This window comes from Haemaphysalis longicornis, unplaced genomic scaffold (assembly GCF_048455015.1).
Source record: "Haemaphysalis longicornis isolate Haplotype H1 unplaced genomic scaffold, Haemaphysalis longicornis Haplotype H1 scaffold_7, whole genome shotgun sequence".
NCBI lineage: Eukaryota > Metazoa > Arthropoda > Arachnida > Ixodida > Ixodidae > Haemaphysalis > Haemaphysalis longicornis.
The window spans coordinates 90,419,079-90,435,193 of record NW_027526422.1 but is presented as its reverse complement, the minus strand read 5'-3'; the positions used below and the strand labels follow the sequence as shown (position 1 = coordinate 90,435,193).

The following is a 16,115-nucleotide window of genomic DNA, read 5'->3' as shown; positions in this document are numbered from 1 at the left end:
ATAAAAATGAACGCCAGATTGCTTCTCAGAGATTCCGTGGTGAGTAAAAGGGCTCAAGTGCTACCTGTTTCCTGCAGCAGATGTCGAAGGAGGTGTTCGGCGTACAATGATTGATGGAAAATTTGGATCGTCTCATCCTTGTGCAATTTCTCTAGATGATAAGGTTTCTTATGTCTCAACCACGAAATGAGGCCCCAAGACACGATAACGTGAGGGGAAAAGCTGCGAACAGGGTAACACGTGGACGTTCCAACGCCGCATGTGCTGATGTCAGAGCACCTGTCACATTTTGGTCACTGTTTCTTTTCGTAGCTGTATGACCTTTTAGTTCTAAGGTGGAGCGAAACTGTAATCATCGGCGAAGTAGAGAGGGTGAAAATGCCAGGCCAAGAAGTGTGAGGGAAAGTGGAGAGGAGGCAAGGAGCCGATGAGCAGATGTTGGGAGTGCGCGTCTCAAGAAAAAATGTCATTAGGGAGGTCCTGGGAATCAAACCTGGGACTTTATGACGGAAACTGGCAACCTAACCACTGAGCCTCCCCAAAGGCCCGAGAGGTACGGGGTTAGCAGCGGTGGGGAGAAACATAGCCAATTGGAAAGAAAAAAAGGTTCTATTGGCATGCAGTGCACAACACCTACAAGAAAAAGGCCAGATAGGAATTTTTACAAGTATTAGAGCTAAATAAGTTAATTTTGAAGAGGAAAAAAGTTTGAAAAAAGCCAATAACAAATTTAGGCGGCCATAGCATGCGAAAACCATTCCATCTTGCCTTCTTGGGCCGCCTCATTATGAGACGGGAAATCAAATGCACACAAGTTTGGGAAATTGGAAATAAACAATAAAAGAATGAAAAAAGCAATAACATAACCCCCAAACGATTAAAAGACCACCGCTGCATGAAACAAAAAGAGGCGAACCAGCGGAAAAAACGATGCCCGTGGTCGGAACCTGACCTCGGTCCCTCACGTAACGAAACCGGATTTTATGCTATTGCATTCGTGGCGTCTCTCGCGCACTCCTTCGCGCCTGAAGTGGCGAGCGCAGACACCCAGTTCGTGAAGCCGGCTGCCGCAGGTTCTAGCGCATGCTAACGTGGTCTTTTTTGGAAGAGATGTGAACACCTGCGGACAAAATGATCCGGGCCTGCCAGTCATGGTGAACTTTCAGTGGGAAGTCTGTAAGTCCATGCGAGGTGCAACAGCCGGGTCTCGACGAAGGGAGAGCGACCACAAGCTCTGCTGTTTCTCCACCCTTGTACACCTAGTACAAGCTGCACCAATTTTTCTTAACTGTCTTGCGTTCCGTCTTGACAGAACGATAAGGAATGCTAAAGTTCTATCAAGACGTAACTTTAGCATTCCTTTAATTCTCGCCTCTGCTTACGAATGTTAGTCGCAGGTTCGTTTTTTTTTTTTTTTTTTGCCCTGTCTAGCGTTTTGAAACGGCTATACTTCACACAAGTGATACAATTCATGCAGTGAGAGCAGACAATCTTGATTTTTTACTCAAACGGTCGAACTGCTACTGCTCACTGAATCCAACGTAGCCGTCACTGAAGTCACGTCCAGTCATCTGTGATTGTTAAAACAGTGGTGGTGGCTAGTCTGTGAGTGGAAGTGGTTTGGCTGGTTGGGCAAAAAACAAAAAGACAGCTCTCATCGCCTCAGTGACCCTTGGTGATTTCCCGCGTTTAGCGGCAAAAAGGTGCTGATCAAGTGACTCCTGGTGATTTCCTGCACATAGTGGCAAGAAGGTGTTGATCGGGGTGCAATTGCCAGCATATGACGCAAGGCTAGATCCACCTATTAATAAACAATACCACCACCATCGTCACCACCACATCGCCAGTTGCACTTCCTCTGAACAGAATTTTACCGATAGCTGCCGTTAAAGCTCCTGGATACGCTCGTTAAAGGCCAACTGCACTCAAATTTCACCCTGGCTAAATGCCTTCGAAATGTGTAGTAGGAACCATGAGAACTACTGCGACGCGACCGGTAGCTCTGCGCAATGCGTGGGCCTTCAGTTTCAGACACTCAAAATAACGCCCTTGCAGACGACAAAGCACCTGCCGGCGTGTCGCGCAAACAGCCATTTAGCGGGAGTGACATGCCAGCCGTCCAGGCCAATCCTAGCAAAAATTCTGATAGAAACTTGTATTAGTCTTATACATTTTTGTATTAGGTGTATAAGACATGTATTAGTTTTATACAAACTTGTATCAGTTTTATAAGTTTCATATACAAGTTGTATTAGTCTAATACAAATACACCTATTAGTTTGTATTAGTTTACAAACACTAATAGATCTGATAGACCTGAGTCTAATACGAACTAATGGAGACGTATTGGTTTTAATAAAAACTAATACAAATGGACCCGCAAAGTGCGATTTCCTGAATTTTTATTTTTTCTGGAAAATCACAAGCCAATAAAGGTTGAAATGATCGCCCTTGAGCAATAATGTTTATTTGGTATATTATTATGAAGCGTTTTGTTCACTAACAAATCTCCGTAAATCTCCAACCAAATTCTTATGCAAAATAGGTCAACTTTTTTTTTTCATTTTCGCTCCTAAAAATGCGCTACATTAAGAGCGCTGATGGGAGCTGGGAGTGCTGCGCCAGCGATAAGCCACCTTACCTGACCTAGCGTCACTAAATAAGCTACGCCTTTATTTAGTGACGCTAACCTGACCTAAAGGCCCTTGATCGGCGTATAAAGCAGATGATGGGACTTTAACCTGACCGTACCTGCGAGGCTGCAAGAAGCAGAGTTATTCAATATAGACAGTTGCGAAACTCCGCTTCAGAATCCGGGCGGCGCTAGCCATGGAGTGGCGCTAGCCCCCCCACTCCGTGGAAGCTGATGGGCAAGTCGACGCGCGCGGCACCTAGGAGATAAAAACGGAACTTCGCTAAACTATTATTATTCAAAATTATTTTGTAAAATAAAGATTGCTTTTTAAATTAAAACACTATTATTACGTAAAATTTACTTGCGTTTTTGCGGCTTTTCTTTTTATGACTTACGGCAGCAGCCGCAAGCACTTGAGTACTGCTTCAACGTCCTGCCAACAGACGACAGGCTAGTCAACTTGCCCCGTGCTTGCCCCGGCGCAGGGGGGCAACCGAAGACCGGCTTTCGATACATGGGGCCTATGGGGAGTTTCGTAACTGTCTATATCCAGTAACTCTGGCAAGAAGAGCAGCAAGAAATCTAACGAAGCCGAAAAAACTGCCACGAAGTCAAGCCAAGCCATGCCAATGGTCTTCGTTGGGTAGCCAAGATGGCGACAGTATCAAAGTGCGGCTGGCGTGTGTGTACGTTCGGGAAGAAGACGGTTAGAAGGAAGCGGCTTCTAGCGTTATTTCACATCAGACGCGTGTGCATCGCGTCATCTAGAAGTGTTGGAGATGTGTCTAACGCCCGTATAACTCTGGCAAGTATGAACCAGGCCGCAGCGCGATCCATCATGGACCCGTCACCTCGCGGCTCCGGACATCTTTGCTCTGTCTGCTATGCTGTTTAACGAACGCCTGACATCGAAGAAAGCGTGTGCATCACGTCATCCAGAAGTGTTGGCGCTGTGTCTAGCGCCCGCCGAACATTGACAAATGTGATCCGGGCCGCCGCCCGACCCATCTTTGACCCGTCACCTCGCCGCTTCGGACTCCTTTGTTCATTCTCAACGGAATGCCTCACGAAGAAGAGACTCCATTCTAATCGCGTGTTGCGGAAGGGTGAATGCCGTTTTGAAGTTGCATCGAAATGGGAATGGTGTTCAATCGGCCATTAATGCGCTCGATATGTACCTACGGCTGGACCGTTCAGGTTTGACGAGCTTTTCTGATTGCATGCTGGAGCTATTTTGTGGATTCTCATTGCAATTTATTCATTCGTTCTTAATCAGGTTACGAACTTATGTAACATTAAATTATTCAGCCAGATTTCTGTCAACCAGAGGAATTTGCCTGTGTACCCTGATAATAAAATGTGTTGCCATGTTTCATTGCTTTGTTCGAACTTACACTGGTTCTGATAGAACTAGTACACTCTGGTCGACCTATCAGACTAATACAGTCTGATAGACCTACCAGACTAATACACACTGATAGAGCTAATATACTAATACAGACTAATAGACCTAATAGACTAATACAGACTGATAGGACTAATAGGCTGAAACAAACTGATAGACCTAATAGACTAATACAGACTGATAGGTCTATTAGTGGCAATAAGCATATACGTGTATTAGAATTTGTAAGAATTTTTGCTAGGGATAGCTTCCCTCGTGCGGCTGGGATATATTACGTCATCTATTGGCAGCATTCTTTTTTAATTCAATACATATCGATCGCAGCGGGAGAATCCAGGAAACTCGTATTTCGCGCCGGTACGCCTGGCTTTTATGGCTCCGAAGAGGCTTCGCTAACCCACGGCCGGACTGGAGGAGCGGCGAGCGTGCAGCGCTCCCGTCGCTCCTCCAGCCCGGCCGTGGCTAACCGTACGGTTCTCTCGTTTTCGAGTGTCGTCGCGACATCATGCCTACGCGGTGTGCTGCTGTCGGAGCGCACGAATAGTGTCGTGCTTGCGGGACAAGCGCTCGCTTTTCCGCGCGCCTCCCACACCTCCGCACGCGCGCGCTCACACCACGGAGCAAGATATTGTCACGAAGACAAGGACGATGCAGTTGTCTTGAATGAGAAACACGTTTATTGGAGCGAACTTGTGCTCCCCTAACAACTCAAAAGAATACAGAGGCGGCGAAGCAGCGGTCAACAGAGTGACTTGCACAGGCGAGTGTCGTCGAATCGAATGCTCCGGCGTCCGCACTGCAGGCTTTTTATCTTTCGGCACGCGTGGTTCTCGAAACGTCGATTCACATCGGGAACATAGTAGATCCAAGAAGATTATTCTGGGCTGTTCACGTTAGATCGGAATGCTCTCCCTATCACAACAGATAACACATGCGGCACAGAAAGAAAGAATGGAACACGCGCTTCCCTTGGCGCAGAGATAACACAGACCGGCGCAGCCGGGCGGTAAAAGCAAAACACAAATAAACAAACCCAATGTATGGTTCGCGGCATTACCCCCCCCCCCCCCCCTCTAAGAGTGCATCGACCCGATGCTAACATAAGCGACAGTCCGAAAATAAAAATAAAATTCGTTATCGTCCGTAGAAAGGTTTTAAGCGAACCACGTGGACGACTTCAGGCCGCGTGCGTTGTCGTGATGTGCCGGAGTCACCTTCGGGGATCACTTCGTAGGTAAATTGGCCAACACGTCGTAGAATCTGGTAGGGTCCGAAATACCGTCGCAGGAGCTTCTCACTGAGTCCGCGTCATCGGATGGGAGTCCAAACCCACACACGATCCCCTGGTTGGTACTCGGCGTCGGAGGTTGTAGCGGCCCGCATCCACCAGCTGCTGGTCTGTTATACGAACTCGAGCGAGCTGGCGGGCCTCCTCCGCACGTTGAAGATATCCGTGGACGTCGGCGTTGAGGTCGTCGTCTTCTACGTGCGGAAGCATGGCGTCGAGCATCGTAGTCGGCCTTCTACCGTAGACAAGCTCGAACGGCGTCAGCTGCGTCGTCTCCTAGATAGCCGTGTTGTACGCAAACGTGACATACGGGAGCACTTCGTCCCAAGTCTTATGTTCAACGTCAACGTACATTGACAGCATATCTGCGATTGTCTTGTTCAGACGTTCTGTTAGTCCGTTCGTTTGGGGGTGGTACGCCGTCGTTCTTCGGTGATCCGTGTTGCTGTAGCGTAATACTCCTTGCATCAGCTCCGCAGTAAATGCCGTTCCGCGGTCTGTGATTAGGACTTCCGGCGCTCCATGTCGCAGCACAAGTTGGCTTACAAAGAACTTTGCCACTTCTTGTGCAGTCCCCCTCGGAAGAGCGGCGGTCTCTGCGTAGCGCGTCATGTAGTCTGTCGCTACGACAATCCACTTGTTCTGTGATCGTGACGTAGGGAACGGGCCTAAAAGGTCCATTCCAATCTGTTGAAACGGTCTCGATGGGACGGCGATCGGTTGCAGAAGTCCGGCGGGTCTTGTCGACGGCGTTTTTCGTCGCTGGCAGTCACGGCAGCTCCGGACGTAGTGGGTGACGTCAGAGGTAAGGCCGGGCCAGTAGTACCTCGCCTTGATTTTTCCAATAGTGCGGGCTGTGCCGAGATGTCCGGAAGACGGGTCGTCGTGGCACGCTTCCAAAATTTCGTCACGAAGGTCCGCGGGGATGACGAGAAGGTAATTCGCTCTTGTTCCGGGGCTGAAATTCTTCACGAGGACGGAGTTTCTCAGGCTGAATGCTGGTAAGCTGCGTTTGAAGGTCCTAGGAACGGCAACGTTGCATCCCTCGAGGTACTCGATTATGACACGTGACGTAAGTCTGGGTCGGCACGCTGCTGGGCGGATAGGTCGCTCTCCGTCACGATCCCGAAGAACGCGCTGTCTTCATCAGAGTCTTGTGGTGGTGGATCTACGGGGGCGCGGGACAAGCAGTCGGCGTCGGAGAGTGCAGAATAGTTTTTCTCCTCCTTCGACAGACCACGGCGAGCATAGGCGGTTACCCTTTCGCAGCCGCTTTGCTTTTGGACAAGGACGGCACCCAAGCCTATATCACTGGCGTCCATGTGCATTTCCGTTTCGGCATTTTCGTCGAAATGAGCGAGCACGGGCGGGCTTTGCAGGCGTTTTTGCAGGTCGCAGAATGCTTTTTCTTGGTCGTTTTCCCAGGTGAAAGGGGTGCTATCTTTCGTCAAGCGCGTGAGTGGCTCTGCAATGCGTGCGAAGTTTGCGACGAAGCGCCGGTAGTATGCGCACAGCCCGAGAAATCTTCGCACGCCCTTCTTGTATTTCGGCCTTGGGAAGTTCGCAATCGCTGAAGTTTTTGCCGGGTCAGGTAGGACTCCCGCGGCGTTGACGACGTGGCCCAAGAACTTGAGTTCCCCGTATGCGAAATGGCACTTTTCAGGCTTCAGCGTCAACCCCGACGTAAGAATGGCCTCGAGTACAGACTCCAACCTTGCAAGGTGTTCGTCGAAAGTCCGGGCGAATACCACTACGTCGTCGAGGTATACGAGGCAGGTGTGCCACTTAAGGCCAACTAGCACAGTGTCCATGACTCTTTGAAACGTCGCTGGTGCTGTGCACAGCCCAAACGGCATCACCTTGAACTCGTATAGGCCGTCTGGGGTTATAAATGCAGTCTCCTCTCCGTCTCTCTCGTCCACTTCAATTTGCCAGTAGCCGGTCTTCAGGTCCATCGATGAGAAGTACTTCGCGTGGCAGAGGTGGTCGAGGGCGTCGTCGATTCGGGGGAGGGGGTACACGTCCTTTTTCGTGATTTTGTTCAGTCGCCGGTAGTCAACACAAAACCTTAAAGGGACCCTGCAACACTCTTTGAGCAGTGCAAGTAAACCTGCGCAACGTTTAGATTACACTGCTAGGAATACCTGAGCCAAATATTACACGTGCACGTGAAGCGGTGAGCGCGCAAATCGATGTGAAAGACGCGGAAAAACAAACCGCTCTCTCTTCAGTTGTCCTCATTATGCATGGCCTGAGGGACGTCACATAGGCCATGGCTGCCCGATCGGCTGTCACTGGTCAACTCCGCGGCTAGATTCTCCCATTTCCGTCGTCGTCATCGCTGTGTACGAACCTCTTCTATGCCTGAACCTGTAGGCACAGTTTTGCCGTTTCTTTTGTGTTTTGAGTGCGCGCGGAGTTTGAGTGATGAGCTCAATACTTTCCTTTCAACGGGACCACTCGACTACAAACGTTTATTGCTTCAAAAACGCCCTACCAGCCCGAGCGCGCACTTGCGAGCAGGCACCCATGCCTGCTTTTTTGTGGCACCAGACCGGAAATAGGCCCCTCCGCGTTGCGGAGAAAAGGAGAAAACTACCCGGCATGTGATATATCGAAGGCCGCCGAAGAGAACGCCGCGAGCCGCCCCCCTCTCCGGGAGAGAGCGCGCAGCTTTCGTCGCGTTGCCCGCGGTCGAGTTGAGAGGGAATGATTATGCGCGTTTTCTCATCGCGCGTAGTTTCGTTAATTGTGAACGGATTTTCATAATTCTTGCGGGAGGAGATTTCTGGGACAACAGACTTTATCCCAAAATACATTACTAGTAGTCGGTGGCAAGTGTTGCAGGGTCCCTTTAATGTGCCGGCTTTTTTCTTCACCAGTACGACTGGTGCAGCCCAGGGGCTTTTCGATGGCTGTATAATGTCGTCGTTGAGCATGTCGTCGACTTGAGTCCCGATGGCTTCCCGCTCGTGTGAAGAGACGCGGTACGGTGACTGTAGGTCGGGCTCCATCTTCGGTTAATATTCGGTGCTTCGCTAGAGGTGTCTGACGTAGTTTTGCGCTCGACGAAAAACATTCGCTATAGCGACGCAGCAAAGCCAATAATTTGTTCCGTTGTTCTTGCGTCACCATAGTCATCACCACAGAGATATAGGGTTTGGACGAATTCAAATATCGCAAAATGAAGGCTTGTGAAAAGACCGCACAGACAGGGCCTCGATCTTGAGCAGATTTCTACGTCGCAGGCAGTCGCGGGTGATGTTATCGCGTTTCTGTTATTTTCTGATGAGCGTGTGAGTGCCGGTCCGTGTTCTAGGCACACTCTGTTTTGGACGTAAGTTGGAGAACGGCGAGAAAGCTGAGGCAACTTTTATAATCGCTAGTGATCAGAACCAGTTGCTCCTTTCGCCTTTTGTAAAACCTGTTAAAACACAGCCGAATTGGTGTTCACAAATTTACAAGCGGAGTCACATTTTCGGCAAGCACTGCGCAAAAGGTAATGTTTCTATAGCAGCCATATGTCTATATGTGCACCCTACATTTTGTTTTCCCGCCATGCAAACCAATCCTTAACGCATCTTTGCCGTGCCGTACGACCACTCAATTCCTTCGGGTTCGGGTTACCCAGAAGGTGCTGTCGAACAAGTTAATCAAGCCGTGCGAAGGAGGAGCGCAATGAACGCGAAGCGGCGCCAACGCAGGCCCAAAGCACTCCGTGCCCAAAACTACCGTCGCCGAAGCAGACGACAAAAGCCGACGGAATGTGTTCCGCCAACGCGCCCGCCGGCGCACGGGGAACGCCGACCGCTTACCGGACCATTCGCGGCGCCATCTACATTGCGCTCCGTGAGTGGTGGACATTAAAGGGACACTGAAGTGAATTTGTCAAGCTCCCGTTTTTGCTTGCACTGCGTAGACTGGCTCAAATTAGCACACTTTTCATCGTTTTTACGATTGACAAATCGGTAATTATTTTACAAAGCGCGAAAGAAGAAAAACTACCATGCGCGGTTTGCGGCGGCCGCACCAACTAAAGCTGTGACGTTAGGAGGAGCGGGCACCGTGATTGGACGACGCCCAAGGTGAGCAACCAAACAAGTTTCGGTTTCGGTTTCGGTTCTGTAAAACACAACCGTTGGCGTTGTTGGATGAGCATTCTCAATAACTCAGTAATCATCGTACCGCGCTTCTGCCATGTTGTCAGCTGTAAAAATGCATAAAGATAAGCCTCCTAGGACGGCTTGGAATCGTAGCATTCACTAGCCGAAACCTACGCAGTGCATGAACGCCCTCCGCGTACCCGCAGACGCCCAAATGTCATGCGCTTTTCCCCCATATTTGGAGCTTGCCTCCCTCATGCCTGTATCGTAAAAAGCGTGTTCGCACCAGGCCAAGGGTTTGTTCATTCTGGCCTGTGCCCACTGCCTGCAAGCAGTCGGTGCTTATGGCAACAGCACGCCAACGAGAACTCGCTAGCGCGCCAGTGCCAGCCTGCGCGCGTTTTGTGAACTAGTTCGTGGAGCCATGAACGTCGCGGCCCAAAAAAAGGTGAACTCAATATAGAAAACATCGGCGGAAAACGAAAAAGTTAACTTACAGAAAAAAAAAGCACGTACCCGCGGGGATTCGAACTCCTGACTTGCAAAACATTTGCGGTGACATACCCAGCGCCCTAAAACCACTCGGCCACGGAGAGGGCTCGCTGGCCGTGGTACAACCAGTTTACACTTTTATTTAGTTTTGGCATTTCAAGCAGCTTAGGTGACTATTTGTTGTATTGCGCTCGTGCAGTAAGCGTCTCCCGAGTTTCCACAATAGCTCACGTCTAGCAATTGCATTTCGTAGACGGAAAAGCGTTCGCAGATGCGTAGTCGTGCTGCTGACCGCTGTGCTTGTTCGCCCAGCGCAAAAAAAAAGTGCTTTCCGCACCCTAGTTTTACGCTGTACGGTAAAAATATCAGTTGATGCCTAGTTTTACGCTGTACGGTAAAAATATCAGTTGATTTTATTTCCTTAGTACCTATATTGACTTCTATATCTCTTCTCCCGCCTTCAAGAGGCCTTATATTTTCCTACTGGCGTACCAGTCAGCGAAGCGTCGCATGTGCGCTTGTGCAGCGCTTGTGTGAAGCGACCTTGACTTGGAGCTAGATACAGTGTACAAACTAACCAAGTAAAGAAAGGCAGATTCTACCATTCACAAACGTGTCCTGGCTTCGTTTCAACTGAGCGAACGAATTGCGACGACCCGTCGGCGGCCGGCGGACCGACTGACTGTCTGAAGGCAGGGGAGCCGTGCAGTAGCGCAGCCAATTGCGAGCTCGGCTCCTCTCGACGTCACGCGAAAACGCCGCAGAAAATGGGCGAGCGTAAAGAGAGGAGGACAGCATTTTCGAATTAATTTTTCTACTAAATAAAATCGCGTAAACGCGCCCAGGGTGGTCGAAATATGATCTGGGGACTCCGGACTACAATTTGCGCAAGTAATACCGCAATGTTTACATATCACTTCAGTGTCCCTTTAAGAACCCGCAGGAGAGAGCGAAGTCGGCGCTCCTGTTTATCTTGCTCCGTGGCTCACACTCTCCTCCTGGCTGGCCGAGCCGGCCGCATCAGCCGGTCCGCACAGCTCGCGCCGTCAGGCCAGGCCGTCTGGCCGCTCGCGCCGACGGCTGAAACGTCACTTCCGCCTGCCTGTAATGGCCGCGTTTTGCCCAGTTTCGTTTTCAAAATCGTCGATTTTTGCTGGTCGCTTGCGGCGTAATTACGCACATTTTAGGCGTGATACTTCGTACATCGCGGTCTTTTTAGTCATAAAATGCAGGAACAGTGATTTCGCGCGGTCTAAATTTTGATTACAGTTGGCTTTTAAGGTCCAAGTGCAACCGAGTATGTCGACGTCCCCATAAAATAATTCGCAGTGTCTAGAGTTACGTCCGACGGAACCCAAAATTGAAAACTAGAGTTACGTCCGACGGAACTTTAAGCCAGTTTCTAGAGTTACGTCCGACGGAACCCAGAATTGAAAACTAGGGTTACGTCCGACGTAACTTTAAGCCAGTTTCTAGAGTTACGTCTGACGTAACCCAAAATTGAAAACTAAAGTTACGTCCAACGGAACTATAAGCCAGTTTCTAGAGTTACGTCCGACGAAACCCAAAATTGAAAACTAGAGCTACGTCCGACGTAACTTTAAGCCAGTTTTTAGAGTTACGTCCGACGGAACTTTAGGCCAATGTTTTGAGTTACGTCCGGCGAACATAAAGCATTAAAAAAATTACAGCTAACGGCACCAAATACCATGACGCTCCATAGGTGTAATCTGTCACTTGTACGATACACGACGTACGATGTACGATGCAGCGCTGTGGGTTCGAATCCCAGCTGGGTTGATGGATTTTTCCATTAAGTAATTCAAAAATTTTCTGTACTAGTCCTTGTACACTTCTTTCCATATCCAACATTTATAAAGTTTACTGCGTGGTTTCCCATCTACTGCATGCCCACCTATGTTATCTCCGTAAAATGTACATGCAAAAATTAAGCTTGGGTGTTTTTAATGCCCGGACGATAATGTGCGAACCATTTCCTTCAAGAGAAAATTTCAGCTTTTCACTTCAATATCATTTTGCTGGCATCTGAATATAAAGTGACTGTTCGCTCCACATCACAAATGGGCGTAAAAACCACCCACTCTGTCCATAATAGTAGCGACTTTGATAAAATACGTTTTTTATTAATCAGCCAGATCAGTTAACTAAAATGTATCGACATTTTTTATACTGTGAAGAAATAAAGGAGTACCAGGACATTCGCTTTATTATCACTAATCAATTATTTATTATTAGTGGTAGGTAATTGATCGATTAACCTTCCGATTAATCGATTAATGCTTTAGTCACGATTAATTGTTTTAACCAATTCAAGCTTCTGAGCAACAGAAAAAAAATGTCATGTTGAAATTATACGCAAGCATGTCGAGTATCATATTCGTGTCCAAATAACCCGCCTTACGTCAAGACAGAAAACGATGCCAGTATGCGAAAATATGGCAGTGATTAAAACAAAAAACAGACGGGAAAATAGCTACTCAATAATATTTCATCGACAACTCTTATCACAGCTCGTGTATCTTCATGCCACAGGGCAAAATTTCAAATAAAACTACAAATATACACGATACAAAAAACGACCAGTGGGCAATTATACATACCGTTTTGCCATTGTATAAACTATTTCTGTAGTAAGAAAAGCGCGATTAATTGGCGCCATCGGCACTCATGGCGGGCGCTGATATTCCTGTTTCTAGAAAAAATGTGAGTGACGAACGAGCTGATAAGCGTCGCGTCCACATCATGCGCCGTGATGATGACGTACTTACCTCATCCGGAATGTGTCAGAACAAGTGTATGAGCATATTGATCTGATATGTACTACTACATAATTATTTTTGGTCATTTTTTTTCTAAAAAAAAAACACAACCGAATAATCCATGCATACTCGAATTAATCGATGCCAATTAATCGGGTTGAAATATTAACTGACACCGAGCTCTATTAATTACTCTTGAACCATGTAAATTGGTTCAAGAGTCTTCAAGAGCTGTAAATTTTTTGTGCTTTACGTTATGCCGGACGTAACTCAAAACATTGGCCTAAAGTTCCGTCGGACGTAACTTTAGTTTTCAATTTGGGGTTCCGTCAGACGTAACTCTAGAAACCAGCTTAAAGTTCCGTCGGACGTAACTCTAGTTTTCAATTTTGGGTTCCGTCGGACGTAACTCTAAGAAACGGGCCTAAAGTTCCGTCGGACGTAGCCCTAGTTTTCAATTTTGGGTTACGTCGGACGTAACTCTAGAAACTGGCTTAACGTTACGTCGGACGTAACCCTAGTTTTCAATTCTGAGTTCCGTCGGACGTAACTTTAGAAACTGGCTTAAAATGCCGTCGGACGTAACTCTAGTTTTCGATTTTGGGTTCCGTCGGACGTAACTCTAGACACTGCGAAAATAATTTGCCAATACACCCAACATACCTTTAAGAAATTTTGCGGGGACGTCCGACGTAACTTTAAAAGAAAAAATTTCGGGTACGTCCGATACACCCATAGACACAGCGATTTATTTAACGTGCATTCAGTTACTGCCCTGCGGCATTTGACGGCGTCATTAGCCGGTTGATTTTAACATTCCTTCGTCAGAGGCCAGGCAGGAAATTGGCCCAGATATAACATTACCGTATTTACCGGTTTATAAATCGCACCCCCTCAAACCGGCAGTTTTTTAAATCAAAAATGTGTATAAGTCGCACCGGTGTATAAGACTCACCGGGGTACAAAAGTCACTTGTTAATCAAGTAAGCTCATAGAGGATCAGTTCGTTAGAAAGTGCGGCAAAAGTACATGGTTGTGGCGGCCACCGCCTCTGAACGCATCCCCCGGTAAGCAGTGCTAGACACCGTCAAAAATCTAGACAGAACTAACTTCTCAAAAATAGTTTATCGATACACACAGATGGCATGTACTTCCAGACGACGTTTAGGTAAAGCCATCGAAGCCTTCTTCCTCCGACTCGCTAACAAATAATTCATTCATTGAGACCGTGCACGGACATCACGCAGCACACAGGCACCTTTTCGAGCGCGGACCACGCACGGCTGCCACGTACCAAATTTATTCCATACATAAGTCACACCGGTGGATAAGACGCACCTACGAAAATTTCAGGAAAAAACTGCAACCTATATACCGGAAAATACGGTAAAAAGTTTTTAGACTTGGCGGGTCATTTGGTATCCAGAAAACAAAACCGCTCCGTGCCAACCCATGGTACCCATCCCCTCGCAAGACACATACCCCGGCGGGGATACGCCAACAATTAAAATTGAAACAGCGAACCGCTGCTCGGTTCGTGCTCAACTTCACACAAAGGTTGCATTTTGTAGTCTATTTTGTTTGACACCGGGAGCAAAGACGCTACTTAATTGTTTATTTTGAAAATAAAAACGATTTTCGCCTATGGGAAAATGGAGACTGATTTGGGCGTGCAAGCCAGTGCAAGCTGATCTTGGAACGACGGCACCACCTGGGGTATGCAGAGCAAAACTAACGGTGGGGATTCATCTTCTTCCACTGTAGGAATTAAGGAGCCAAAATGGGGTAGCAGACGATCGGAAAACATAAAAGCAGGTTTTCTGATCATCTGCAACCTCATTTGGCTCCTTCCACGGTATACGAAGGAGCCAAATCAGGTAGCAGATGACCAGAAAATGTGAAAGCAGGTGAGGAAACAAATTCAACGTTTATTGGCAACGATGAGCCGTGGGAATATTTAATGATTGGTATCAGCTGTTATGCAACCATTTGTGATAATCGTAAACTGGGGAGGATTTTCTGATCATCTGCTACTTCATTTGGATCCTTCCCTACCGCGAATCCCCACCGTCCGTCTCGCTCTGCATACCCCAAGTGGCGCCGTATACGTAGTTTCAAGATCAGCTTGCACTGGCTCGCACGTCCAAATCGGTTCCCATTGGCGAAAATCGTTTTTATTTATTTTCAGAATAAACAGGTAAATACCGCGGTCGTTCTCGGTGTCAAACAAAATATACCACAAATAGCGACCTTCCTGTGAAGTTTGAGCACGAACCGAGCAGCGGTGCGCTCACGAAAAAATTCTGTGCAGTATGATGTGCATACAGGGCCAGAAATATTGGAGGCTAGGAAGGTCAATTTTTCTCTCGTTCCATGCACTGGTCCACTTACTTCGGGAAGCCCAACGGCTTTACGTGTTTAACACTCACTCAAAATTAATAAAGAAACTATATTTAAATTTTAAAACTGACAATTAAGCTTGTCCAAACACGTGCACTTGTCACGTATGACGGACGGCGGCCGGCCGCTAAAACATGTTGTCATGAGCTTTCAAACCACTGACCACACCAAGGTGGGCGATATGATAGCATCGTTTTGTGGGCCCGCCAAAAGCAAAATGCGCGCCGCTGCAATCACCCGAACGGGGACCGCAGTCCCAACGTAGAAACAATAGCAGCAAGGTATCTCACCCAAATTTCGACGATCATCGCCTCCGTCAGCACACAATTCGTTTGCAAACTCTTCGCTATGTCGTCGAAGTTGATGCATTTCACCAGTCTGTTAACCATCTCTGGGTCCTCCAGCTTGATGTGGTGCTCAGGATCCGTTTCTTGCGCACGATATGTAGACAGGCAGTTTCCCATCTTATTAATAACGGTATTTACACAACAGCAAAACGACGACGCGCAATCAAAAGCAAAGTCGTGATCCTGATCCCAACACCACGCGCAATCAAAAGTTCGGATTCCTACGCCGCAACCTCCACCTGCCGACCTGCCGCGACCGCTCTGCCGGCTCAGTGATCCGTCAACACCGTCAATGCATACTAACTATGCATGAAGGAGTATAAAAGCTAGAGGTGTGCGCCGTGTCGGTTTTGACCGGCGGCGGCGTGGTGGTCGTTTTTTGTCGGCGGCGGCCAACGTTTACAGAACCAAGGTCAGTTGTAAAACTTCGAAGTGTTTCCCGGCGCCGCCGCACCAAGCCGCATTGATGGCGCTGCAGTCGCACCCGGCTCCCGCGCGGAGCACCGGGTGGCTGAGGTCAGCACGTTCTGAGGGATACACCTGCCGTTGTGCGGCTAGCGTCTGCGCGCGTGCGTGCTTGCGTGCGTGCGCGTGCGTGCGTGCGCACTCCAGTTGTACATGGTTAGGCGAGCACCATGCCAGCGTGTTGTGTCCCCGATTGCACG

General features: G+C 48.3%; 1 protein-coding gene across 1 annotated transcript in view; it reads right to left on the bottom strand.

Annotated features, from left to right (window-relative positions):
• LOC144146395 (caspase-3-like) overlaps positions 1-15,705 on the bottom strand; it is a 58,526-nt gene extending 42,821 nt beyond the window's left edge. The window contains exon 1 of the mRNA XM_077678350.1: positions 15,394-15,705. Coding sequence (XP_077534476.1) covers positions 15,394-15,567 — 174 coding nt within the window. The 5' untranslated portion in view covers positions 15,568-15,705. The remainder of the gene's footprint in view (positions 1-15,393) is intronic.
• Between the last annotated feature and the right edge of the window lie 410 nt (positions 15,706-16,115).